The sequence below is a fragment of the Miscanthus floridulus genome, chromosome 1, assembly GCF_019320115.1.
Source record: "Miscanthus floridulus cultivar M001 chromosome 1, ASM1932011v1, whole genome shotgun sequence".
NCBI classification, from domain to species: Eukaryota; Viridiplantae; Streptophyta; class Magnoliopsida; order Poales; family Poaceae; genus Miscanthus; species Miscanthus floridulus.
The window spans coordinates 170,190,312-170,217,484 of record NC_089580.1 but is presented as its reverse complement, the minus strand read 5'-3'; the positions used below and the strand labels follow the sequence as shown (position 1 = coordinate 170,217,484).

Here is a 27,173-nt window from a genome sequence, read left to right as displayed (position 1 = left end):
TAATAAAACACATACATAAGGAGTCACTACTAGTATTGCTTTTCGTAAAAAGGAAACCCAACAAACCATAAAGCTTATCATAGCCTTTGGAGTCAGGAAAGTATTCCCGCTAGTCGGGTAAGTCTTGCGAGTACATTGTGTACTCAGGGTTTATTTACCCCTATTGTAGGTGCAGCTTGAGGAGTAGCTATTGTGTGGAGAATTCTTCTAGTGGGCACAGATGGATCCTTGTATCTTATCGTTAGATGTTTATTATAATTCCACTATTTAAATTCTGCACTCTGAACTTAGTATTGTAATAATGTATTTCTAAGAACTCTTGTTGTATGAAATGGACTAAGTATTGTAAACTCGTTCTCATTATTGGATACCAGAGGAAAAATGTGGATTATTCGAGTTCTCCCTTGGGGTGTGCTTGATGGAACCGTCTGATGTAGCCAGCTTTCGGGGTGCTCAGTGTCTAGTGGAAGACGAGCACCTCTAGAAGTGTGCTATTTCGGGAGGTTCTGCCATAGGTTGGCGGCGGTATGGGTCCTCGTTGGACGAGATGAAACCCGAGTCCTCGAGGTCGAGCGAGACAGAGCCTACGACCTTGGGTGAGACAGAAACCATGTTCTTGGGGTCAGGCGAGATGGAACCCGTGGCCTTGAGGTCGGGCAAGACGGAGCCCGCGACCTTTGGCGAGACAAAACCCACGTCCTTGGGGTCGGGTGAGACGGAGCCTACACCTAAGGGGTCGAGCAAGATGGAGCCCGCGACCTCGAGGTTAGGCAAGACAAAGCCCGCGACCTTGGGGTCGAGTGAGACCTTTTAATATGTCTCAAGCCATTCAGGGAAGTCAGCGTGGGTGCTAACTTCCTTTCTTTGGGTATCCCTAATATCGATACCCGATATTACTCTTTGGAACTTTGCTTCTATATAGCTTAGTGGTTGTCGGTGAGTCACCAAGGTGTGGTACACGATCGAAACTTTGTAAGGGTTGATCTTTTCACTGAAAGAGGAAATAAGACTGCTTAGTGGAAAGGTGAAAAAATGTCGCTTTGGACCGGGCCATGAGTTAACCTTTGTTGGGTCCTGCTTCCACAATGGAGATGTATGACTCACTTGGTTTTGCAAGGAATTAACTCAATGTCTATCAACCTTTGGTAACAAGTAGAATCAATTTGAGATTTCACGTTTCCTAGGTTCAAAAATTCTGACCCCATATCAGAATTTTTGACCCTATATAAAGATTCTCGACCTTGGGAGGTTCAAAAATTCTGAGCATGCTTGAAAATTCTGACCCCGTTCGTTGCTGCATGTTTTATATTTTCAAGAAATGCTATTCACCTCCCTCTAAGCATCATCTCAGTCCTTTCAGGCTGCAAACAATGAATTGCTATCTGCTATAGATACTACATCACATAGCCGCAGCCGCAGCCAAAGAGGCTATAGCGAACAGGCAATATATGTTATGTTGTAACACATGATCATGTTTGCTAATAATTAATAAGTAATGCTAAATCCACTTCAAATTATAATACTTCTTGATCTTTCTAGATATATTGATTTTACTATATATCTAGACATAATATATATCTAAATATATAATAAAAGTTACATATTAAAAAAGATAAAACGTCTTATAATTTGAAATAGAGTGTTGGGGACCAATACTAGGGTACCCAAAGAGGAGGAGATAATAACCATCAACGTTGATTCATCCGAGCGGTCAAGAGCACGGCTACAGCTCTTGCCGACCACCGAGGCCACGAGCTCCACCGCATTCGACCCCCGAGGGTTGGCTGTGCCTCGGCTAACCCCCCGAGGGTTGGCTCTACCTCATCCGACCCCCGAGGGATGGCTTCACCTCAGCATACCCCCCGAGGGCTGGCTCCACCTCGTCTAACCCCTGAGGGATGGCTCCACCTTGGCTGACCCCTAAGGGGGAGGGGGGTTCCACCTCGCCTGACGTCTGAGGGTTGGCTCCACCTCGTCCAACCCCAAGGGGTTGCTCTGCCTTGATTGACCCCTTGAGGGTTGGCTCTGCCTTGTCTGACCCCTAAGGGTTGGCTTTGCCTTGGCCTGACCCCCGAGGGATGGCTCTGCCTCACTCGATGTTTGAGGGTTGGCCCCACCTTGGCCCAACCCCCAAGGGAGGGCTCCACCTCGCCTAATATCTAAGGGCTAGCTCTGCCTCACCCGATGTCTAAGGGCTGGGTCCACCTTGCTCAATCCGTCGGGCGTGGCTCCCAACGTAAGCCCACACCGTCACCAACCACTACTGGCTAGAAGGTATAACCCAAGGTCAAACTTCTAGCATCGTGCAGGGAGTAGTCACGTCTCAACATGGTCTGTCCCCGTGACATGTCATTCTAGGGAACTCATATCGCCCACAGTGATAGACATGTGGTCACTATGCTACCTACTCCATGTACGGCCCCTGACCAGATCGTCGGTTCACCACGCCGCCCACCAGGGAGGAGTGGGATGTTACGACCCGCTGATAATGGCGGGGCATGGCATGATTAAGTGGACAAGCACCCGGTGTGGGGCTATCCGTATCACCACCTACCGTGTCCGCGGAACCCGCACAAAGGAAAAGGATGGCCAGACAACCCTAAAGGTCTCTCTCTCTCTTTCTCCCCCTTCCCCGCTGCTATAACCCTTGCTTTCCCTTGGCCTATAAAAGGGAAAGTAGGGCATCCCACTAAGGGGCATCGAACAAGCGACCCATAACACATCAGATCGGACAACAGACATTCGATCCGAACACATCCAAACTCATCCGAACCGATCTGAACTCATCACAACACACCACTAGAGACTTGGAACCTGTCCCTCTCTCGACCATTTGTAACCCCTACTACGAACTTTTAGTGCTAGTAACACGAGTAGCAGCAACAAACTGGACGTAGGAACATTTTGCCCGAACCAGTATAAATCTCATGCCCTCTTAGCACACCATCCGAGACAGACGCGCAATAATACAAATTTACTCATTGGTGTTTACTCGAAACACTGACAGTTGGTGCTCTAGGTAGGGGCCTTTGCGTGTCTCGACATCAACGCTAGGCCTCGGATGGCTAGTCATGACATCAGCTGGGTCTCGGGCGCACACGTGCACTTTAGGGACCTGGACTTCATCGTCACAGCAGAGGGAGAGCTGGCATGGGCGTCCATCATCGTTCAACCCTTCCGCTCCACCAGACTCAATGCGGTAACTGAGGCGCTCAAGAAGCTATGGCTACATGCGCTAGAGGCCCACGCCCCCGGGAGCGGCCAACTTCTTGACTTCGACTATGGGAGGTTGGAGTGTCAGCTCGGCATCTTCCTAGGACCCCAACCGTCCTAGGAGGGCCTGCACCACCTCACCTTCTCATTCGCCAACATCATGGCATATCTTACTGGGAGAGAGCCACTCTCCCAGGAATACCTCATCCAAAGCACCCCGACAGTGCTCCCATTCGGTCTCCGCAACACCGTAGAGACCATTGGTCACCTTGTGGTGCAACACACTATTCCATCCCCCACGAACAACGAGTTTGTAGGGGTGATCGAACATGTCATGGAGTCTTTCAATGACCTCCTCATAGAGGAGTTAGAGTCACCCTCCAGCTCTAACTCTAGCAGGGGAAACCATCACCCCTCTCATGAATGCTTCATGGCAAGTACCTCTGAAGGACATGTTGAATGCATCCACGAGGAGCACACTACCCCGACGAACGACCTCGACGACGAGGTTGAGGGGGAGACAGTAGCCCTACCTTGCATGTGGGTGGAGTAGCTGAAAGCCTAGCACCAAGAGCTCGAGGAAGTGTGACTCTAGCTCGAGCAAAAATGCACAGAGCTCGATCTCGATCGAGCGCCACAGAAATGGGGGGCACGCACACGCCATTGCCCATGACATGAAATGGAGGATCATCGAGGATGATCAAGCACTCCCACCCTTCACCTAGGCAAGCCAGAACATCGCTGCTACGGTAGCATTGCTTAGGAGACTTCTGGGGCCTATGACGCTAGAGGATCGATGGGCCCACCTCGAGATTCACACGCTGCTCGAGCGTGCAGCTGCGCAGCAGGCTGTGAGCTCCCTCTCTCGGCGACACGAGCTCGACGCTAGCCAGCGCATGCCCTCAGAATGCCCTAGCAAGGACGCGTTAGTCTACCAGGCGCCACAAGGTGGCGGATAGCGCACCATGGTCTCGGTGCATTAGCGTCTTGGATGCAACTAAGACGCCTATAGACGTACCCACGACAACCCAAGAGAGGAAGCTAGCCACGGCTATCACCCTCGTCATGGTAGATGCTATGATAGTGGCGAGGATCGAAGCCCGAGCCCTAGCCTGCCAGGGCCTCAGGCCTTCGGTCGACACATCCTCAACGCTGCCTTCCCGCCAAGGTACCAACGACCAACCAACATCCTAAAATACTCTGGAGAAAGGAACCCTAGACTATGACTCGAGGATTATCGGCTTGCCTGCCAAGCCGGTGGAGTGGATAATGACGATTTCATTATCCACAACCTTCCATTGTTCCTGGCCGATTCAGCGTAAATATGGTTGGAACATCTTCTGTCCAACCGAATCCAAAGTTGGGCATATCTGAAGGAGATCTTCATGGGGAATTTTCAGGGCACATACAAGCGTCCTGGGAACTCATGGGATCTTAAGAACTACCGATAGAAGGCCAGAGAAACCCTCCATGGGTATATCTGGTGCTTCTCTCGGTTGTGCAACGAGCTACCTAACGTCGCTAATGTTGACGTTATAGGAGCTTTCCTATCTAGGACCACCTGTGAGTCCCTGGTTCACAAGCTAGAATGCATGGGCCCGCAAACCACCAAGGAGCTCCTCGTCATGGCCACCAACCATGCCTCAGGCGAAGAGGTGGTTAGAGCGATCTTTGACCACCTTAAGGTCAAGGTGAAACGGGATGAGGATGCCAGCAAAGGTGCCTCCAACCATCCCACCAAGAAGAAGAACAAGCAGTGACGCGAGGGCTCGCTTGTGGCCACCGCTAACCGAAAGGGTGGTCGGAAGCCCGCGGAGGGTACTCCAAACCACTTCGAGAAGCTACTCGAGGGGCCATGCCCAAACCATGCCTTCCTTGTCAAGCATCTATACAAGGACTGTGACCTCATGAAGCGATTCTTGTATAGAGGCTCCAACAAAGGAGAGCGTGGGAAGGACCCCGATTTGACCACGGATGATGCTGTGGGGAAGGACGGTGGCTTTTCAATGCCAGATGTCTGCCTCATGATCTTTGAAGGGTCGGCAGCCTTCGACTCCAAGTGCTGTCAGAAGCTCGCTCACCGAGAGGTCTATATGACTGAGCTAGTCATGCTTACCTTCCTCCGATGGTCGAAGTCTGCCATAACCTTCAATCGGATCGACCACCCGAAGAGCATTTCGCAACCAGGGAGATACCTGCTCATGGTCGACCCGATCATCGGTATGAAGCGGCTCACCAAGGTACTGATGGATGGAGGTAGTGGCCTCAACATCATGTACGCTAAGATGCTCGATGCCATGGGCATTGACCAAGCACGGATCTAGCCAACTGGAGCGCCTTTCCACGGCGTCGTGCCTGGAAAGCAGGTCATGCCACTTGGGGTAGATCGATCTGCCCGTCACCTTCAGGGGTCCATCCAACTACATGGGTCTCAACAAAGCATGCCCAAAGGATCCATTTCCTTTGCCACGCATAGACCAGATAGTCAACTCTACCTCATGGTGTGAAACCCTCTGCTTCCTTGATGCATACTCTGGCTACCATCAAATCATGATGAAAGAATCTGACCAGCTTGTGACATCTTTCATTACCCCCTTCGGATCATTCTACTATGTCACAATGCCATTTGGTTTGAAGAACGTTGGGGCTACATACCAGCGTTGCATGCTCAAGTGTTTTGGAGACCTCATCGGGAGGACCGTTGAGGCCTATGTAGACAACATTGTGGTTAAGTCCAAATAGGCTAACTAGCTCATAGCTGACCTTGAGTAGACCTTCGCTAAACTCCAAGCAAACGACATCAAGCTCAATCCCAAGAAGTGCGTTTTCAACGTCCCGAGGGGTATGCTGCTTGGTTTCATCGTCTTTGAGCGTGGCATCAAAGCCAACCCAGAGAAGATCTCAGCCATCACAAGGATGGGCCCGATTCAGAACATGAAGGGGGTACAACGAGTTACCAGGTGCCTCGCCGAGCTCAACCACTTCATCGTGTGCCTCGGCCAATGAGGACTCCCTCTTTATCAACTTCTGAAGAAGGCGAACCACTTCGAATGGACGTCTGAGGCCTAGGAAGCACTTGATGTGGTCAAGCAGCTTCTGACAAAGGCCCTGGTCTTGGTTCCTCTAACCGATGGAGAACCCCTTCTGCTCTACATTGTGGCTACCACGCAAGTGGTCAGCGCTGCCCTGGTGGTGGAGCAACAAGAAGAGGGGCACGCCCTCAAAGTATAGCGCCCCATGTACTTCATTAGTGAGGTCCTATCCGACACCAAAACCCGCTACCCCCAAACCCAAAAGCTCCTATACACCGTCCTCATCGCCAAAAGGAAGCTACACCACTACTTCGTCACATCCAGTGATAGTTGTGACGTCCTTCCCCCTTGGCGAGGTTGTCCAAAACCAGGACGCCACGAGAAGAATCGTGAAGTGGGCGCTCGAGCTGATGGGTCAGGGCATTCTATATGTGTCCCGGATGACAATCAAGTCTCAAGTGTTGGTTGATTTCATTGTAGAGTGGACAGAGGTCCAAATGCCACCAGCAGTCGTCGACCAAGAGTACTGGACGATGTACTTCGACGGATCGCTAAAGAAGAAAGGCGCCGGCGCGGGGCTGGTCTTCATTTCACCTCTTGGAGTATGCATGAGGTACATGGTTCGCATCCATTTCCCCTCCTCCAACAATGTGGCTAAATATCAGGCTCTCATCAATGGCCTATGCATTGCCATCGAGTTGGGCATCCAACGCCTTGATGTCTGGGGTGACTCCCAGCTGGTCGTCGACCAAGTCATGAAGGAGTCAAGCTACCATGACACCAAGATGGCTACATACTGCTGAGAAGTCCACCTGTTGGAGGACAAGTTTGACGTCCACGAGCTCAACCACATTCCGAGGCATCTCAACGAGGCAACCGACACACTAGCAAAAGTAGCATCTGGTTTAGAGCTGGTGCCAGTGGGTGTCTTCACCAGCAATCGGCACAAGCCCTCGGTTTGCTACGAGGGATCATAATGAGCCGGTGATGGTCCGCCCTCCCCGAGCTTGGGGGCTAACCAACCATTGGCTCCATCTGGCACTAAAGTCATGAAGCTCAAAGAGGACCCAACAACAGAGCTCGACCCTCTGATTGACTAGAGGACACTCTACCTCGACTACCTCCTCCATGAGGTGCTGCCGACAGACAAGATAGAAGCTCCGTGGCTCGCACGTCGTGCCAAGTCCTTCGTCCTCATTGAGGGCGAACTCTACAAGCGAAGCCACATGGGGATCCTACAACGCTGCATTGCCATCGAATAGGGGAAGTGGTTGCTGAGCGATATCCTCTGTGGGGTTTGCGGTCATCATGCCGCACCCATAACCCTGGTCAGAAATGTGTTTTGACAGGGCTTCTACTGGTCGACTACGGTGGCCCACGTTGAGCATATCGTGCGCACCTGCGAAGGGTGTTAGTACTACGCTCGGTAGACCCACCAGCCAGCCCAAGCACTCCAGATGATCCCCATCACGTGGGTGTTTGTGGTGTGGGGGCTCGATCTGGTTGAACCTCTCAAAAGAGCTCCTAGGCACTACACCCACTTGCTTGTCACCGTAGACAAGTTCACAAAGTGGATAGAGGCTCGATCGATCTCCACGATCAAGTCCGAGCAGGCTATGCTATTCTTCCTCAATATCGTCCATCGCTTTGGAGTCTCAAACTCTATCATCACGGACAACAGCACACAGTTCACCGAAAAGAAGTTCCTCTAGTTCTGCGATAAATACCACATCCAGGTTTATTGGGTTGCTGTGGCATACCCCTGCACGAATAGGCAGGTTGAGCACGCAAATGGCATGGTCCTACAGGGCCTCAAGCCTAGGATCTTCAACCAGTTGAACAAGTTTGGTGCACGATGGGTCACCGAGCTTTCCACGGTGCTCTGGAGCCTAAGGACGACCCCCAGCCAGGCCATCGGCTACATGCCGTTCTTCATGGTCTACAGCTCTGAGGCTGTCCTCCCAATCGACCTTGACTATGGAGCGCCATGGGTCAGGGCGTATGACGAACAGGGGGCCAAGGCGTCCCTCGAGGATGCCATGGACCAACTAGATGAAGTGCGTGATGTTGCCCTCCTCCGCTCAGCCAAATACCAGCAGGCGTTATGATGGTACCATAGCCGACGAGTGTGGGGTCGGGCCTTCAGCATCGGAGACCTAGTTTTTCATCTCGTCCAGAGCAGCAAGGACCGCCACAAGCTCTCCCCTCCATGGGAGGGACTGTATGTCATTGTGGAAGTGCTCCGGCCAGGTGCCTACAAGCTCAAGACCATCGACGGCGAAGTCTTCGCTAATGCCTAAAACATTGAGCAGCTACGTCGCTTTTACCCTTAATAAACATACACTTTCTTTTATCAGTTTCGTTATCAAACTCCCTAATCTTTCATGACACCCAACCCCAGCAACGGCGGGAGTTGGGCCTAACTATGGGGCTAATAAGAGCATATCTATCTAGTAGATAGTCTCTATGTCCGACTCCTTCTCACATTAAGACCTAGGAGCTAGGGTCACGGGAACAGGCTCTGAGTGTAACTAGTCAGACTAGGAGAGACCTATGCCCTAGTGGCTATGGTGCCTTTGCTCACCAGCATGATCAGAATTGGCTCACCCACACTTCGAGCTTCTATGACCTTAACAACGGAAAGGGTCGGAATGCACTAACCTTTTTATACAAAAAGGGGAAAAGAGCTAAAAAGTTGTTTGCCATAACGAAATTTAAGAGTTTGTTTGTTTGTCACAAGTTCTTCGCCTAGCTTATCTGCTTAACTAAATTCTTGCACAGGATGTTCTCATCCTCTATCTCCATAGGAAACTCTTGTCTCAGTAGGTAATATGAGTCGATTGAACGGCTTCGCCACTGCCGAGAAACGGGTAGGGAGCAGCAGGATGCCCCACGCGGGTCATGCCGACCCCGTCATGAATGACGGACCCAGATCCCGCTCGATCATATCCGGTAAGAGCTTCCCGAACCCGTCACTTTTACCATTGAGGTAAATCCTATGCCTAGGTCGATCGAACGCCTCAAAGCCATTGCCAAGAGACGGGTCGCCCTTACTTCACACATTAATTTTGTTGTCGAGCCTCTAACCCCAGCAACGGTAGGGGATCAGACATCGCTCGGGGGCTAGTGAGAGTGTCTTTTTGACAGACATTCTCTATGACAGACCCCTCCTTACGTTAAAGACTGGAGACAGGGTGTGTGGAAAATAAACTCTGAGTAAACCTGGTCAGACCGCTAGAAACCTATGCCCCAATGGCTATGGAATCTTCGCTCTCAAGCATGATCAGAGTCTTTGTCCCCGCACCCCAAGCTTTAGCCTTCGCCTTCTTGGGAAGGGTTCAGAGGGGCCACCTACGAAATCTCCATCGAGGAGAGGATGGCAGGTCGCCTAGGTCGATCGGATAGCTTGGGCTACTGCCGAGAGGCAAGTATGAAGAATTGGGATGCCTTATGCAGGTTACGCTGGCTCCATCACAAATGTCAGTCCTAGACCCCACACGGACATATCTGGTAAGAGCTCCCCAAACCCATCACTAGAACCATCAAGGTAACTTTACTGATCCCCACCTTTCTTTTCCCATTGCATGATCATTTATTCATCCATTCTCATGCATGCATTCATTCATTCATTCATTCATTCATTCATTCATTCATCCCATACAATCTGAGCATTGCATATGCAATTGCTACATCACAACGCTTCACGTCGCTTCATGAAGCGGTAGTTGTCTCATTCGATATGGGTGGCAACCAACCGAGGTTCGAAGGTCAGTCCGCGGAGGGCTCGAGGCCGCCTCACGTCAAACAGAGCTAGGGGTAAAAAACCAAGATGAGCCCCAGCAGCCTTACCCGACCCCGTTCAGAAGCGGACAGGGACATCTCGACCTTTCTCGTTCGAGGGGAGGCCAGTGGGCCACCTGAGTCGCTCTCTAGAGTGACATGGGCATCTGCCGAGAGGCAGATTAAGGAGCAGTGGAATGCCACATGAGGGCTATGCCAACCCCATCAGCGGATGATGGATCCAGATTCCACTCGAACATGCCTATTAGCGAGCTCACCGAGCGTGACACACGAACCATCAAGGAAAGTGTCGCTAGCTCTTCCCCTCTAGTTATGAAGACCAAGGATGGGGTGACACATGAAACACGGCCGACCCCTACCGAGCCTCACGGGGCTCGGGGGCTTGAGCCGCCCGATCCTAAAATTGGGAGATCGGGGTTCGAAGGCCGGCCCACAGAGGGCCCGAAGCCACCTCGCATCGAACAACAATAGGGGGAGAAGATGCAGATGAGCCCTAGTGGCCTTCGCCCAACCTACCTAGAAGTGGATAGGGTCATCTCAACCTTCTCATTCGATCCTAACCTCCAATCGAGCCCATAGAATCCCCATTGAGGGGCATTTGTTGGAAGGCGGGTTAAGGAGCAGTAGAATGCCACATGAGGGCATTACTGAGCCCATCACGAGCGACAAACCTAGATTCCACTTGAACATGCCCATTAGCGAGCTCACCAAGTGCATCACTCGAGCCATCGAGGCAAGTGACATAAGCTTAATCCCTCTGATTGTAGAAACCATAGACGGGGCGACAATCACAAAGACGAGCCAACCCTTGCCTGAACCCCTACTACTCGTAGGGGCTTGAGGAAAGTTGGACTCATGAGGAGACCGAACGAGCGGTCACAGAATGATGGCTCAGAACCTAAGGGGGAAGTACGTGCGAAAATAAGAGACATTGTCTCCTACTAGTTTCGCTATCTTCTCCTAGATCTTTAGTGAAACCCGACCCTAGCAACGGCGAGGGGTTGGATCTCACTCGGGGGCTGATACGGGCATAAATACACCCTTTCTAAAATAGTTCCCGCACCCGACCTTTCCCTCACTTTAAACCTAGTGGCAGGGTTTGTGGAAATGAACGATTGAGCATGGTTGGTCAAACTATGAGAAACCTACACCCCTGCGGCTACGGCACTCTTGCTTACCAGCATAATTAGAGTTTCCCTCTTGGACCTCGGGCCCTACGGTCTTAACAAACGGAAGGGCATAACACACGAACTCCTTTTCACACATAAAAAGGGAAGAAAAACAAACTCAATCAAATGAAACAAAATGATAAGTTTGTTCGATAGTACAGAAGGGTCAGAGCTTGTCTACTTGTTACATGAATGATTACATGACCTATCTGACTAACTAACCCCTCTAGGGGAGAACTATGTCCTCTATCTTATCCACCAGGTTCCGTGAAATGGGAGCCACCACCATCTCTATCTCATCCAGCTCATGGGCTTTGTAGCCGGGCGTGAAGCCAAGGCTCATCGTCTCCAGGTCGATGCTGTCCCTGTAATGAGAACGAGCAATCATGAAGGATTGGTTGACCCTAGCACAAATGGCGTTCCTCTCAAGCTAGCGCACCTACGCTATGATCTCGACGGCACGGGCCACGAGTGAACTGGTCCCCTCTGACCGCACCACCTTCAGGTCATCGCAGACCACTCCGAGGGCGGCGCATAGGATACCGAGCTCGTCGCTCTTCGCCAGAAGGTTCCTCCTCACCTAGGCGAGGTTCATGGCTAGCCCAGTAGAGATGCCCTCATCCTCTAGCCTCTGGGTCGTTGTGGTTCCAAGCTTGGCCTAGAGGGAGCTGATCTTCTACTGCGTGTCGTCGTGCTCTTGGAGGGCCTAGTCACGCTGCTCATGAGCCATGCCACGCTCCAAGTAGAGCCTCTCTGTGGTTTGAAGTAGCTTGTCCCACTCCTTGCAAAGCCGGGTGACCGCCGCAGCGTCCATACTCACCTTCTTCTCCAAGGCCGCGAGCTTCTCCTCAGCTCCCAACTTTAGCTCCCGCTCCTTCTCAACCTCGACTAGAAGGTCGTGGATCCACTAGCGGATCTCGATGTCCTTTTGGAGCACCTCATCCTGCTCCCTCTTGACCTTGGCTGCCTCCTCATCATCCTTCCGTGACCTCACCAATAGGGCCTCGAATGCCCTCTTGGCCTTGTTTGCATGCCGACGGGCTATAGCCACCTGCGACTGAAGACTGCCCACCTCCTCAGTAAGGGGAGTTAGTTTAGCCACCTTCTGCTAGCACGGCAGCAAGCTAAGCCATCGCCTCCCCGCGCAACCATGCCTCCTCGATGAGGTGGTCCCAGGTTCCCTTCTGCTCACAAAGGAACCGTGACTTTCCCCGGCTATGAGCGATGAGGGACTGAAAGAAGATGATGGTCAGAATACAAAAATATGTGGAGAAAGGAAAAAGTGAGAAGCAGGATCAAGCAAGTACCCAGCCAGCGGGAATGACAACGTCGACCAAGGCACCCTAGGCATGGTCTAGAGCTTCGAGCATGGATGAGACTCCCACGTCGAGGCTCTCCCGCTCCATGATCTCGGTGGCATCGTCGAGGGTGAAGAGCATCGATGTCAGGTCCTCTGGACTTGTCCACCATAGCAGGGGTTTGCCCCACATAGGTGAGTCACCTCCTATCAATGTCAAGGCCAAAGATGACTCCCCGCTGACTCCAAGCACTGCCGAGCCCTCTCATTGCGATGTTCCCACCGAGACACCCCCTCCAGCGATGGAAGGGGCCAGCGGTACGGGCGCTGACCTCTCTCCTACCACCATGATGTCTAGGGACCCCTCGGCCACAACCCCCTCCATCCGGCCAACATTGGGCGCCGTCGCTTGGGCCATCGGTGGCGAGGGTCACGTGCGCTGCCTTGGGCGCCGCCACGGTTGCGTTCGGCTATGGCCCACCTGTCACAGCCACCGCCACCTCTGCCTACGTCAGCGGGGCCTTGACCAGCTATGTCATGCCCATCGTGGCTGGTGCCATGAGCATGGAAGGCAGCTCTATCTGCCCCGACATCGGCAGCGGTATCGCCTCCATCGCTGGCTACTCAGTGACCTCCGAGGGCATCCCTTGAGCCCCTGTGCCTGCTTGTCCCACCAAGGGCATGGGCGTGACTATGGGAGGTGCCTGACCGGCCAACGACATGGTCCCATCGGCACCGCTCCCACCCGAAATGGGTACGATGCCAACCGACGGCTGCCACCCCACTTGAAGGGTGACACTCTTCTTCAGCGCCAATGCCAAAGGATTACGCCGCCTCAAGACGTTGCAAGGAATGAAAAACATAAGTCATGATGAAAATAGAGAAAAACAGAGAAAAACAGAGGAGCTGGTGACTTACATCGGCGCTGTTGGGCGACAGATACGTTTGGGGGTGAACCCCTAGACCTCTGCTCTGCCTCATTAGGGTGAGGCCATTTCAAGCCCACCCCCTGCTCCCAGGCAGAGGGGCTCGCTCCCCTAGCATCTTGGGGTATGACAATGGAGCCACCCACCTCCGCTGGTGCCTTGGGCATGGCGGCAGATCTGTCTACCCCTATTGGCTCCTAGGTAGGTCAACAGTCTAGCCCTTCTCCATTAGCCCCAAGGACGTGCCCTCGTCCCCATGGAACGGGAAGGGTCCCTACTCCTACAAAGACGAGCGGATACCTATCAGCACATCCTCGCTCTCTAGGTCATCCCACTTGATGTTGTCGACTACCTCATCATCGTCTTCCTCATCATCATCGTCGTCGCTATCGGTGTCCTCCCCTCGCTCCCACGCTTATAGCTTATGCAGCCTCTTCTTCCTTTTGTCCTCCTTTGCCTTCCTAAGCCGCTCGCCCTCGGCGTGATTCGCCGCCCTCATAGGCGAATCCCTCGGCAACGAAGTCGGGTGATCCATGAGGACGAGGTCCCTCGGCTAGTTCCCCCATCTCAATGTTAGTATCAAGAGGTTAGGAGATCAATTGAAGAGGAGGCATGAGGAGAGGAAACTTACGAAGATGACGTAGCCTGGTTCTGGCTGCATCGGAGGGTGTCCCAGCGCCAGGTACACAAAATCAAGGGGGGCGCCCACGTCGTCCCACGAAGGCTCCATTGCCTCCTTAATATGCTGCACAACTTCAAAGGGGGAGAGCGCTCCCTCGACCAGCGTCGTCCATCGAATGACGCGTCGGGCGCCATCACATACAGTGGAAGCGCGCGCCTCATCAATGGCACCACCCTCCTCGCGTGGTAGGACCCAATGATGCCCGACCCCTTTAGACTGCTCTCCTTTAGGATGTGGATGGCGGCGAGGTGGTCCTAGATCCTCTTCTTGTCCTTCTTTAGGACACCCTACTTCCTCCACGAATCTGTGGCCTCTTCGACTAGGCACCCGATGAACTCCGGTAGGGGAGCGACAACTTCATTCTTAAGATAGAATCACTGTGAATGCCACCCCTTGGTGGTTGACAGCCGCATCGATGGGTACTTGTCGACCCGGTTGTTCTGGAGGTCGATGCCGACGCATCCCATCGGCATATGCAGCTCCTGCCTCTCTCCCTTCTCCCTCTTCTTCTAGAGGGTGATGGTGAAGAAGTGCAGCCATAGATCGAAGTGGGGACTAATCCCCAGGAATCCCTCGCACAGGGCAACAAACGTCGCCATGTGCTAGATCCCATTGGGATTGAGGTGCTGCAACTCAATCTTGTAGTAGTGCAGTAGCCCCTGGAGAAATATGTGAGCGGAGGCAGCGAACCCGCGCTCATGGAAGTGCGCAAAAGACACCACATAGCCATCGGGCAGTGATGGCATCTCCTCCTCGCCGGGTAGCAACCACTCCTCGACCGAGGTTCGCACACGAAGAAGGCCACGACGGATGAGGCCCTCCATATGCTAGAAGGTGATGTCGGAGCCGCACCATGGATCCATTGGAAGATGGCAACGGGTGGATGCAAGCTTGACGGCGGCTAGGATGCGGATGTAGGAAGCCTAGGCGATTGGTGGTGGAGGTTGCAGATATGAAGGCAAGAAGGCAAGGTATGAAACCTTGGGGACGAACCCTTTGATTTTATAGGGGCGACAGATGTGAGGAAACCAACTGTCCACCTAGATCTACGTGCTTGCCATGATCTACCACAACGTCACGCCATGGGATATGCGCACGAAATCCCTATCCTTTCCCTCAGAAGACTCGGTAGATGATTCCCCCCCCCCCCCCGGGCAGGTCATGACTCGTCCCAAGTAAGAGGAATATGGATAAAAAACACCTCTACGGCCCGTCTAGGCCCACAAATTCAAAGGTTGGCCTGTCAATGGGTTCGACAGCCGCTCCAGGCACCCTTAGGATAAGGATGGAAAGGGATGGGCCCACAAGCGGCCAGTACCTAGGCGCATGAGCGCCACGGGCGTCCCGGCTCACGTTTGAGTCTCGGCCGGATACGATCCTTGGTTTTTTCTTGAAGAAAGGCACATAGCCCTTGGGACCGGTCGAACGGACCCGAGAACTACATGGATCGACCACCAAGAATCTGGGGCTGGTCACCAAGCTGACCCTAGCCGGATCCCCACGAATGGGATGCTAGGACCCCAATCAAACTAACCAGCTAACAAACCACCAAATCTCACGACCATACCTGCGAAGGGTCCAACCTCAGCAAGAAGGAATCACCGTCCACGCCATGGTTGACAAAAGAAGGCCAGGGCCCTCAGAGTCCTCCCTTTCGGAAAACCTCAGAAGGAGTATTTTACTCCTCCGTAGGCTCGAGGGCTACACCCACTGGGTGCGCTCGCGCGTACCCACTGGGAAGTCAAAAAATCCCCAAGTGATTCTACTCGAATCGCCTAGGGGCTCAGGGCTACTGTCGGGGACCAATACTAGGGTACTCGAAGAGGATGAGCTAATAATCATCAACGTTGATTCATCCGAGTGGTCAAGAGCGCTGCTACAGCTCTTGCCGACCACCGAGGTTGCGAGCTCTGCCTCATCTGACCCCCGAGGGTTGGCTCCATCTTGGCTGACCCCCCAAGGGTTGGCTCTGCCTCGTCTGACCCCCGAGGGATGGCTCTGCTTTGGCATGCCCCCTGAGGGTTGGCTCTGCCTCATCCGACCCCTAAGGGATGGCTCCACCTTGGCTGACCCCTAAGGGAGAGTGTGGGGGTATGGCCCCCGGATACCCATGGCAGACCACATGGGCTACACCCTCAGGGATGGCCCAGCGCACAAGATTAAGGCGTGCACGGCGCTGCTCGGCGTGCATCGCAAGACATTGTATAGTACCGAATAAGATACTTACCTTGTAACCCTGCTCCTCCAGACTATATAATGAGAGGCAGGGGTCCCTTAGCGGACACGATCCATCACGATCCATCAAGATCTATCTACTACAGATTAATACAATACACCAAAGAATCGGGACGTAGGGTATTACATCGATCAAACGGCCCGAACCTTTCTAAATCGTTGTCTCTGCGCCTTGTGTCACCATCCGGTTCCTGATTACGCGCACCCCCACCAACAAATCTACCATCGTGGGATACCCCTCGGTGGACTGTCGACGATATTCTATCGACAGTTGGTGCGCCAGGTAGGGGTGTGCGCTTGATCCCATGGCGAGTCAGATGGACCTCAAATCAACAACGCGTTCTCATCATCAATCTCGTGGAGATCCATGCTGGTCCATGACGATGATTCATCGCTGGCTACATCAGCCCCCGCGATAGCAGATCCGATCTTAGAACCGCTTCCGAGGTCGTCTTCACCAATAACTCACCGCCCGCCAGGTGCTCGCTGTCAACGCCAACCAGATAACGCCATACGTCGCTGACTAGACTTTCCGTCTAAAGCTAAGTCACACTTTAATATTCTTCTAAATATTCTCCAATCTCCGTATATCGGCATAATGTTTTTACGAGCTGTTTTCTCCATGTTTGCTCTCTAAATAATTTTTCGAACCCCCGAACAGTCATGTTGATGTTCGAACGCCTCTAGAGATGGCCCTGTCTCCGGCTCCTCCTTACACGTGCTATGGGCTCCACGCTCTGCATTATGGGTGGTCGGCAGCGGCTCCTTGGTCACGCCTGTTCCTCCTACACGTGCACGGGCTCCGCAGTCGACATTATGGACTATGGGCTAGCTAGGGCTCAGCTACATACTAACTGGTCGGGCGGTTTATATTAAATATAAATATATCTTCACACCAACTAATTGCCGAGCTATTTACACTATTTCATCACCATTGCTATTTTTTCTCTAGAGTTCATATATTTTTACATCATGTACTACCCATTCTACATGTTTGTTTTATAGGATCATCGTCCAAGTGATCGGATCACCTAGCGCTCGGACTTCTCCACCGATCAACTAGTCGGACCGCTTGGTTTATGGACTCCATCGCCGACCAGTTGATCAGACTGTTCACCGATCGCTTCTGCTCAATGCTCACTTCGCCGCCGACCAGTTGACCAGTCTGTTCACCGCTCGTGCTTCATCGCCAGCTACGCCGGTTACTCCTCAGCGCTCGGATACTTCGTGCTCGAGGACTAAGTGGGCACACTTCACCGCATGGACGTCGTCAGCTATGTCGGTGCTCGGACCTCACCGCCTATGCCGGGGACTCCTCAGTGCTTGGACCTCGCCACCTACGCCGAGGACTCCTCGGTGCTCGGACATCGCCAGCTTCGCTAGGGACTCCTCGGTGCTCGGACATCACCGCCTACGCTGGGGACTCCTCGGTGCTCGGTCATCGCCAGCGACACCGGGGACTCCTCACTCCTCGGTGCTCGGACATCGCCAGCTTCGCCGAGGACTCCTCGGTGCTCGGACATCGCCGCCTACGCCGGGGACTCCTCACTCCTCGGTCATCGCTAGCGACATCAGGGACTCCTCGCTCCTCGGTGCTCGGACATCGCCGCCTACGCCGGGGACTCCTCACTCCTTGGTGCTCGGTCATCGCCAGCAACGCCGGGGACTCCTCGCTCCTCGGTGCTTGGTCATCGCCAGCGACACCGAGGACTCCTCGCTCCTTAGTGCTCGGTCATCGCCAGCGACGCTGAGGACTCCTCGCTCGTCAGTGCTCGGTCTTCGCCAGCGATGCCGGGGACTCCTCGCTCCTCAGCGCTTGATCATCGCCAGCAACGCCAGGGACTCCTCGCTCCTCGGTGCTCGGACATCACCAGTGACGCCGGGGACTACTCGCTCCTCGGTGCTCGGACATCGCCAGCGACGCCGGGGACTCATCGCTCCTCGGTGCTCGGACATCACTAGCGACGCCGAGGACTTCTCGCTCCTTGGTGCTCGGTCATCGCTAGCAATGCCGGGGACTCCTTGCTCCTCGGTGCTCGGACATCGCCAGCGGCACCGGGGACTCCTCGCTCCTCGGTGCCCGATCATCACCAACGACGTCAGGGACTCCTCGGTGCTCGGACATCGCCGCCTACGCCGGGGACTCCTCGGTGCTCGGTCATCGCCGGCGACGCCAGGGACTCCTCGCTCCTTGGTGCTCGAACATCATCAGCGACGCCGGGGACTCCTCGTTCCTTGGTGCTCGAACATCGCCAGCGACGCCGGGGACTCCTCGGTGCTCGGATCTTGCTACGTCTCGTCGAGGTGCTATCAAGCTGCTCCATGCTATTCGGATCAGGGTGCTGATCTTGGGCAGCATATCTGGGGTCTTGATACGCGCATGTTAGACGATGTCAGCAAGCTTTCAGACTTCTTTTTCTTTAACCCTGCTACAAGATTCATTCTTCATCTTCTAGCAGGCTCGGGGACTAAGTGGGCACACTTCACCTCGCGGTGAATGTGCTTGTTCTTATCTCAAGGCTATGCCCAGGGACTGGCTGTCTGCTCGACTAGTCTTCTACTTTCTGACCCTGGCACCACGTGACTACGTCACCTACTATCAGGCTCGGGGACTAGCTGTGGGGGTATGGCCCCTGGATACCTACGACAGACCACATGGGCTGCGCCCTCAGGGACGGCCCAGCCCACAAGATCAAGACGTGCATGGCGCTGCTCGGCGCACACCGCAAGATATTGTATAGTACCGAATATGATACTTACCTTGTAACCCTGCTCCTCCAGACTATATAAGGAGAGACATGGGTCCCCTAGCGGACACGATCCATCAAGATCTATCTACTATAGATCAATACAATACACCAAAGACATAGGACGTAGGGTATTACGTCGATCAGACGGCCCGAACCTGTCTAAATCGCTGTCTCTGCGCCTTGTGTCACCATTCGGTTCCTGATTACGCGCACCCCACCGACAAATCTACCATCGCGGGATACTCCTCGGTGGACTGCCGACGATATTCTGTCGACAGGGAGGGGGGTTCTGCCTTGCCCGACGTCTAAGGGCTGGCTCCGCCTCGTCCGACCCCCGAGGGGTTGCTCCACCTTGGTTGATCTCCCGAGGGTTGGCTCCGCCTCATTCGACCCCTGAGGGTTGGCTCTGCCTTGGCCTGACCCCCGAGGGTTGGCTCTGCCTTGGCCTGACCCCCGAGGGATGGCTCCGCCTCACCCAATGTCTGAGGGTTGGCCCCACCTCGGCCCAACCCCCAAGGGAAGGCTCCGTCTTGCCCGACGTTTGAGGGCTAGCTCTGCCTCATCCAATGTCTGAGGGCTGGCTCCGCCTCGCCCGATCCCTCGGGCGTGGCTCCCAACGCAAGCCCACACCGTCGCCAATCACTACGGGCCAGAAGGTACAACCTAAGGTCAAACTTTTGGCATCGTGTAGGGAGCGGTCACGTCTCAACACGACCCGTCCCCGCGACATGTCATTCTAGGGAACTCATATCGCCCACAGTGACAGACGCGTGGTCACTATGCTACCTACTCCATGTACGGCCGCTGACCAGAGCGTCGGTTCACCGCGCCGCCCGCCCGAGAGGAGTGGGACGTTACGATCCGCTGACAACGACAGGGTATGTCATCATCAAGTGGAACCCGCGCAAAGGAAAAGGAAGGTCCGATGACCCTGAAGAACTCTCTCTCTTTTCTCCTCCTTCCCCGCCGCTGTAACCCCTGCTTTCCCTTAGCCTATAAAAGGGAAAGCAGGGCGTCCCACTAAGGGACATCGAACAAGCGACCCATAACACATCAGATCGGACAACGGACACTCGATCCAAACACATCTAAACTCATCCGAACTCATCACAACACACCACTAGAGACTTGGAACATATCCCTCTCTCGACCGTTTGTAACTCCTGCTACGAACTTTCAGTACTTGTAACACGAGCAGCAGCAACGAACTGAACGTAAGGACATTCTGCCCGAACCAGTATAAACCTCGTGCCCTCTTAGCACACCATCCGAGCTAGACGAGCAGTAATACAAATTTACTTGTTGGTGTTTACTCGAAACACCGACATAGAGGGAGTAATAAACAATATTATAAAGAGGGATTGTGATAGAGATCACTTAATAAGAGTATAGGGGACATTCAGAAGAGAGAAGAAAAGGGATACTCTCTCCGTTTAAAAAAAATGTAAATCCTGTTTTATGAGAAGTAAAAAAATCTAAGATTATGTTAAATTTATAGAAGATATTATCTATATTTAGATCTCTTTATTATAAAAAATTATTTTACAATTAATCTAATAATAATTATTAGTTTTTTTTAACATATGGAGGATGAATACTGTTGAGAAGAAAGGTGAGGGGTCGCGCGGGAGCCAGCATTGCTCGGCTGATCAACCGAGCCCCCGCTCGAACATGCTACCGAAGGAGCGCGGACGTCTCGGCGTGTCCGTCACATCGCAGTTGCAAACCCACCAGGGCAGGTCACCACGAAACGAACGCGTATACGGCGCACCACCTGGCACCTCGCCACACGTCGATAGAAAACGGGAGAAAAAAACGTTCACTGACCGAAAAACCGAAACAACTCGGGCGACGAGACGCGAGAGTTTATCTAGCTATCTGGTCCGCTTTGTCCAACCTCTCTCCTCCGTCCCTCCGCCCCCTTCGCCCTTCCCGACGCGCCGCCCGAAACCCTAGCTCCACCGATCTCTCTCTTTCCAGCTCAGCCCAGCCACGGGGAGGGGATGGCGGCGGCGCCAGCGGCGGGAGGGCAGGGCGGCGGGGGCATGGACGCCGCGCTCGTCGACGACATCATCCGCCGCCTGCTCGAGGTGCGGACAGCGCGCCCCGGGAAGCAGGTGCAGCTCTCCGAGTCGGAGATCCGCCAGCTCTGCACCGTCTCCCGCGAAATCTTCCTCGGCCAGCCCAACCTCCTCGAGCTCGAGGCGCCCATCAAGATCTGCGGTGCGTACCTTACCTCCCTCTTTCTCGTCTCCGGCCGGCCGTGGCAGTAGATCTGGTCTGGTCGCGCCGCCAGCTTTCGTCTCGTGGGACTGACGATCGCTTCTCTATGAAGCAGTGGAGTAATCGTGGGCCTGTACCCTTAGTCTGGTCTATTCTGGATTTAGTGTTTCTGTTTTTGCTGGTATATGGACGTGATTCTGAGAGCGTGCAGTATTGATTTATTCTCCTGGGTTTTAATTTGAATAAGGATGGATGTTTATGTCATTACCATGCTGGTGAGGTATTTGCAACGAGGAAATTTGGGCAGCAATACATGTGCTTGTATGAAAGCCAAAAATCAGCTGTAGGCATGGGGGGCATGGTGACAAAGAGTGGTTTCCCTCTATTTAGTTAATTCTGTTTGCTGATTATTCACTTGCACTAGTATGCTTGTGCCTCTTCCCTATGTTCTTTCTGCAAGTTCCTTAGGATGGCTGGGGTGGCTCACCAGTCTTATTACACTAATGTTCTGTTTCTATGGTATGGGTAAGGTTACGTAGAAATTCTCTTCCCCAGGCACAAGAGTTTAGCAAGCTTTCTGTGCTGGGTATGCCCTTTTTAATGGCACATACAAAGCTATACTTATCTGTTTACATATACTTCGCATACTGAGGATGATCCACATGTAATTAGCTTTTATTATCAAGTATCTACACTAGGGTGACGTTGAACATTTGAGTAGCAAGAAACTGTTTTGTGTCTCCTGTTTGTGTGGTTGTAGGCACATAATCTGTGTTGGTCTTTGAAGTAGCAATGTAGTTCCTGCCCACTTGTTCCATTTGCCATTCCAACTGCTGAACTACCACTTTTTTTTTTCCTGATCTACTGAATTGTTTTTCCTCTATTATTCTCATGTTGTTGTTCCTTGCCTCATAAATCTGTTGTATGCTTCAATTTTTTACTGATGCAAGCTTTCGACTGTGATTGTGTGTCCTTTGTCTTCACTGATATTCTCATATTGTTGTTCCTTGCCTCATAAAATCTGTATGTTTCTATTTTTACTGATGCAAGCTTTTGACTATGATTGTGTGTCCTTTGTCTTCACTGAATAGCCGAATATTAGTATCTAAATGTAATCTCCCCTGTCATTTGGTATTCAGGTGACATCCATGGTCAATACAGTGATCTTCTAAGGCTTTTTGAATATGGAGGCTTTCCTCCTGAAGCCAATTATCTATTCTTAGGTGATTATGTTGATCGAGGCAAACAAAGTTTGGAGACTATATGCCTTCTTCTTGCTTACAAAATCAAGTACCCTGAGAACTTTTTTCTTCTGAGGGGCAATCATGAATGTGCCTCAATAAACAGAATATATGGATTTTATGATGAATGCAAGCGTCGATTTAATGTGCGGCTATGGAAGGTCTTCACAGAATGTTTTAACACTCTACCCGTGGCTGCTCTTATCGATGATAAAATATTATGTATGCACGGTGGACTCTCTCCTGATCTAGCACACTTGGATGAGATAAAGAACTTGCAACGTCCAACCGATGTACCAGATCAAGGTCTACTGTGTGACTTGCTTTGGTCAGATCCAGGAAAAGATGTTCAAGGGTGGGGCATGAATGATAGAGGGGTCTCATATACCTTTGGTGCCGACAAGGTTTCAGAATTCTTGCAAAAGCATGATCTTGATCTTATTTGTCGTGCTCACCAGGTACCGCCTTAGTATTTAGTGCAGCTTCTGTTCTGATCTTTTTATTTCTCAGTTAACTGGAAATTGAAGGTGTTTATATTCCATGTGATGTGATGTCAGGTTGTCGAGGATGGGTATGAATTCTTTGCAGACAGACAGCTTGTCACCGTGTTCTCGGCCCCCAATTATTGTGGTGAATTTGATAATGCTGGTGCGATGATGAGTGTTGATGAAACTTTGATGTGTTCGTTCCAAATTCTGAAACCTGCTGAGAGAAAAAACAAATTTATGGGGTCAAACAAAATGTGATAGTGAAAGCCATTTTGCTTCCAGCAGCTCTGAGGTCAGTTAATCTTGTTTCAGTATTTTGTCCTGCTGATTTACTTGCTCCACACAATTGTTGAATCACATTGCTTATGCATTTGTGGATTGTGCTACATATATTTATGAGAGAATTCCCTGTGGCATAAAAAAATTGCTCTCCTGTCTCTACCACATAAAAAGTGTGTTACCCTTCTGGTACCACAATTCATGTTTTTTTACATCTATACTACCACTGCTGTCTGTTTTTGCTAACTTGAGCGCGTTAGCTGTGACAAAAAAGGGCGTACCCAGTGCAGAGAGCTCCCGCTCTGTGCGGGGTCTGGGGAAGGGTGTCAGTGGCAAGCCTTACCCTCGCCTGTGCAATGCGAGGAGACTGCGACTTGAACCCTGGACCTTCCGGTCAGAGGCGGTAAGACTACCGCTTGCACCAGGCCTGTGACAGGAAAAACCAATTTGCCCCTGTGTGCTGTAGCTTCCTGCTAGATTTTGTTTCCCTTCGATGCCACTCATCGTCAAAGCACTGATGCTGCTTCTCTCTGTAGTACGGACTACGGACCAACATGAATGAAAGCAACTACTACAAATGAAGACTTCTAGAAAGCTCACAATTCCGCAAAAGCTTCTTCTTGGAACAACATTAGCAGGACAAGCTTAATTACCTTTGATCTTTCACCCTGACTACCAAAGACCACCATAATTTATTGATTACAACTCCTTTGTATCAAAACAATAAACATGATCTTATGAGAAACCGCAGTCTGCAGCTAATCTAACAACATCCAAAACCAACCTAACAATAGAGGCAATGTTTTTCTAGGCGCTAGGCGGTTTCTAGGCGGAGACCCATCGCCTAGCGCCTAGGCCTAGGCGTTTTCTAGGCGGTGGCTAATACACACATATATGTTGAAAAAAAGGAAAAAGAAAACAGGAGATAAATGGACTTCACTAAAGAGAGAGGCCCTTACAACAGAAAACGGCCCAAAGCCCAAGTCCCCTAGCACCATATCCCTTCTTTTCTCCTCTGAAAACGGCCCAAAGCCCAAAGTTTCCGACCTTCTTTCTCCTCTGCTCGGTCTCTCCCGCAGTCCCGATGCCGCACAGCCGCCGCCGCCACTGGATCCTCTCCCGCACCTCTCTCTCAGCCTTCTCTGGTCGGCGCGCCGCCCGCACACGCACGCGCCCGCCCCTCCTCCCCCACCGGCGACCTCCGCCCGCCGCGCGCCGCTCCTCCTTCCCCACCGGTGACCTCCGCTCGCCGCTCCCTTCCTCCTCCGCCGAACGTCCGCCTACACCCCTAGGCGAGGCGGTACCCCTCCGCCCAGCGCCTAGTCGCGCTTAGGCGACCGCAGAATCTCGCCTTGTTGAACATTGAATAGAGGCAGTAGTGCTTGTTGTAGCACTGATAATCATAAATCAAGCAGATGCCAGTGCCACCTCGCCGCTGTCGTGCCTGTGACCACAGGTGAGCAGAGAGACCTTGTGGCACTGTGGGTGCGCCATCATTGGGCGGAGGCAGTCATCTCTAGGAACGGGGAGCGTGAGCAGCTCCCCCCCCCCCCCCCCCCCCCCCCCCCCCCCCCCCCCTCCCCCTCCTCTTTGCCAGCCCGTGAAAGCTTCCTCCTGGCTGTGGCTGGCAGAGCTAGCAGCAGGGGCGAGGAGGCGCTGACCAGGATTGGTGGGGAGATGTGCTCTGTGGAGCCGGAGGCAATGGGTATGGGGGATTCATCCTCCGCAGCAGCGGGTGACCGCATCCCGGCATGGACGGAGAAGAGGTAGCCGACGGGCACTCGCGCTAGCTGGGGCGGCTGCGGTTGGGGGAAACGAAATCTAATAGCTGCCTACAGCACATAGGCAAATCGGTCTTTGAATTATGGTACCAGAGGAAAAGACACTTCTTTTGTGGTAGAGATGGGAGAGCAACTTTTTTTGATGCCACATGGAATTCTCTCTATATTGTATTGTTTGTCACATTTGCGGTTTGTAATATCATAGATGTCTGATTTACTTGTTCTAGTGCGATGTTGTAGCTACAAATGGATTTAATCTGCAAGGAATGACAAGTACATATGCACAATTAGCTTTGCTATTTACATGAAAAGTTGGGTCCGCTGAGGTACAAAGAACTAGTTCTACACAACAGTTGTCATAATCTATACAATAGTATAAAAGGCGTGCGATCGGAAATCTCCGACCTCTCTCACAAAACACTGTTCCGGGCACAGCAAACGTGAGGTGTACAGTACCGGTTTTCATGAACAGTAACCGGTTACGATGAACAGTATTCGACCCGTTAAGGAACAGTACCAGACTTTTTTTTACGGCCTTTTTTTCCCCACTGTTGCCCGCGCAAAGCGCGGGGTTGCCTGCTAGTTTTACTGAAAGTGCCACATGAAGAAAGTCTAGCACTGTGCCATCTGGAACTGGGAAATTTGTTAATTTCTCCATCGAAGATGTTAATCATCTGGAAAAAGAAAGACCTATTTTTGCATTGCCTAGTCACTCTGTTAATGATCGTTAGTGTTGTTAGGCTGAGGTTCCCAGTCTCATGAATGTTCTGTTTCTGGATTACAGTTGATTCTATCCTGGGGCAGAGCTTTCTTTATGACTAAAAGGGGCATGGCCACCCTTGATTAGTGCACTTTTGTATAGACTAGATTTGAAGTCAATTAGTTGATTAGTATCTTGGTTATTTCATTGTTGTGTATCCTGAGCAAGCTCCTCCACTGATACTATCAATTGTGTATCCTGCATGACCTATGAAATGATTTGTGACTTCATTTTAGCTCATGACACTAATGTTGTGTAGGCTCTCCTGTGGCTGCATAGTGACAACAGCATGCTGGCGCCAAGCTTGAGGGCAGCATTGGGCTACTACCAGAGAAACCAAATAATATCATACCTAACTGTTCGTCTGGAAGTAACTCTTCATGGCAAGTGCCTGAATTTTTTCCTCTTTCCTGTTACCGCGTGTCAGAACAATTATGTAGCTGTAGATATATTGATTATGGAAGGATGAAGTTGCCAAATTGACCTGAGGCGATTTCCTTCTCCAGCCAGGAAAATTCTGAACATCAAGGAGTTTCTGTTTGCAAGTTTCACTATTTAAAAGCAGTCATGTCACTTGTGCGGAGGTAAGGACTGGGCCGAGGCAGTATTATCAGTTTCTTGGATATGGATGGTTGTGCTAGTTTCGATAGCGGTGTCAAACATCAATTAGGATGAAGAGGTGAGCAACATTCAAGGAGGTGCTGATGCTTGATGACAACCTATGAAAAGGCGTTTCTGTAGCTGACTACTTGGTTTGTCGGTCAGACAATTCTAGACGTGAATTTTGATCTGTTGGCTAGATTAGCTGCCAAATAGTATTTCGTACTCCCTCCATGCCAAAAAATGCAGTCGTTTTGGATAAGGCTTGGGTCAAACGTTGGGAATATAAATCATGAATAACTTATAAATTATTGAGTTTGGAAATGTGAAAACCGTATGTATAGATTTGTCTTGAAAAATATTTGCACAAAAGTTTACATATATCACTTTTTGATAAATATCTTTATAAAAATAAGTAGTCAAAGTTATGTTTTGGAGATCATGTCGCTGTTCAAAACGACTTCATTTTTTAGTACGTTCTTGTTGCGATTCACTTGCCTTTGTTATGGTGCTACATGGGTGCCTCTCAACAAGGCAATCGTTTGACTCTGCAAGCCAAATGGTTCTGCTTGGTTCCGCAAGGCAAACTTGTTATGGTTCTACATGCATTTTGCGCACAACCCTCCTGTGCATGGTTTTGCCTGGAGGCTCCTAATCAAGGCAAAAATGGTAATAGCTTCCTTGCACCGTTTAGAG

General features: G+C 51.7%; 1 protein-coding gene across 3 annotated transcripts; it reads left to right on the top strand.

Annotated features, from left to right (window-relative positions):
• Positions 1 to 20,953: 20,953 nt before the first annotated feature.
• LOC136547930 (serine/threonine-protein phosphatase PP1) lies at positions 20,954 to 26,795 on the top strand. Of its 3 annotated transcripts, XR_010781792.1 has the most exons (5): positions 20,956 to 21,328; positions 22,468 to 23,027; positions 23,127 to 23,349; positions 26,137 to 26,260; positions 26,384 to 26,795. XR_010781792.1 is itself a non-coding variant. In XM_066539622.1 (4 exons), the coding sequence occupies exons 1-3, from the start codon at positions 21,109 to 21,111 to the stop codon at positions 23,313 to 23,315; spliced, it is 969 nt and encodes a 322-aa protein (XP_066395719.1). In that variant the 5' UTR covers positions 20,954 to 21,108; the 3' UTR covers positions 23,316 to 23,349; positions 23,873 to 24,884. The 3 variants fall into 3 exon arrangements, 2 of the variants coding, with proteins under 2 accessions (XP_066395719.1, XP_066395712.1); XM_066539622.1 differs by lacking the exons at positions 26,137 to 26,260; positions 26,384 to 26,795 and adding an exon at positions 23,873 to 24,884 and having other exon boundaries at positions 20,954 to 21,328; XM_066539615.1 differs by having other exon boundaries at positions 26,137 to 26,795.
• Positions 26,796 to 27,173: the final 378 nt, after the last annotated feature.

Excerpts from the sequence above, each read along its gene's own strand:
- LOC136547930 (XM_066539615.1), top strand. The coding sequence starts at position 21,109 with ATGGCGGCGGCGCCAGCGGCGGGAGGGCAGGGCGGCGGGGGCATGGAC. Across the intron at positions 21,329-22,467 it reads GGCGCCCATCAAGATCTGCG|GTGACATCCATGGTCAATAC; the intron begins GTGCGTACCTTA and ends TTTGGTATTCAG. Across the intron at positions 23,028-23,126 it reads TTATTTGTCGTGCTCACCAG|GTTGTCGAGGATGGGTATGA; the intron begins GTACCGCCTTAG and ends ATGTGATGTCAG.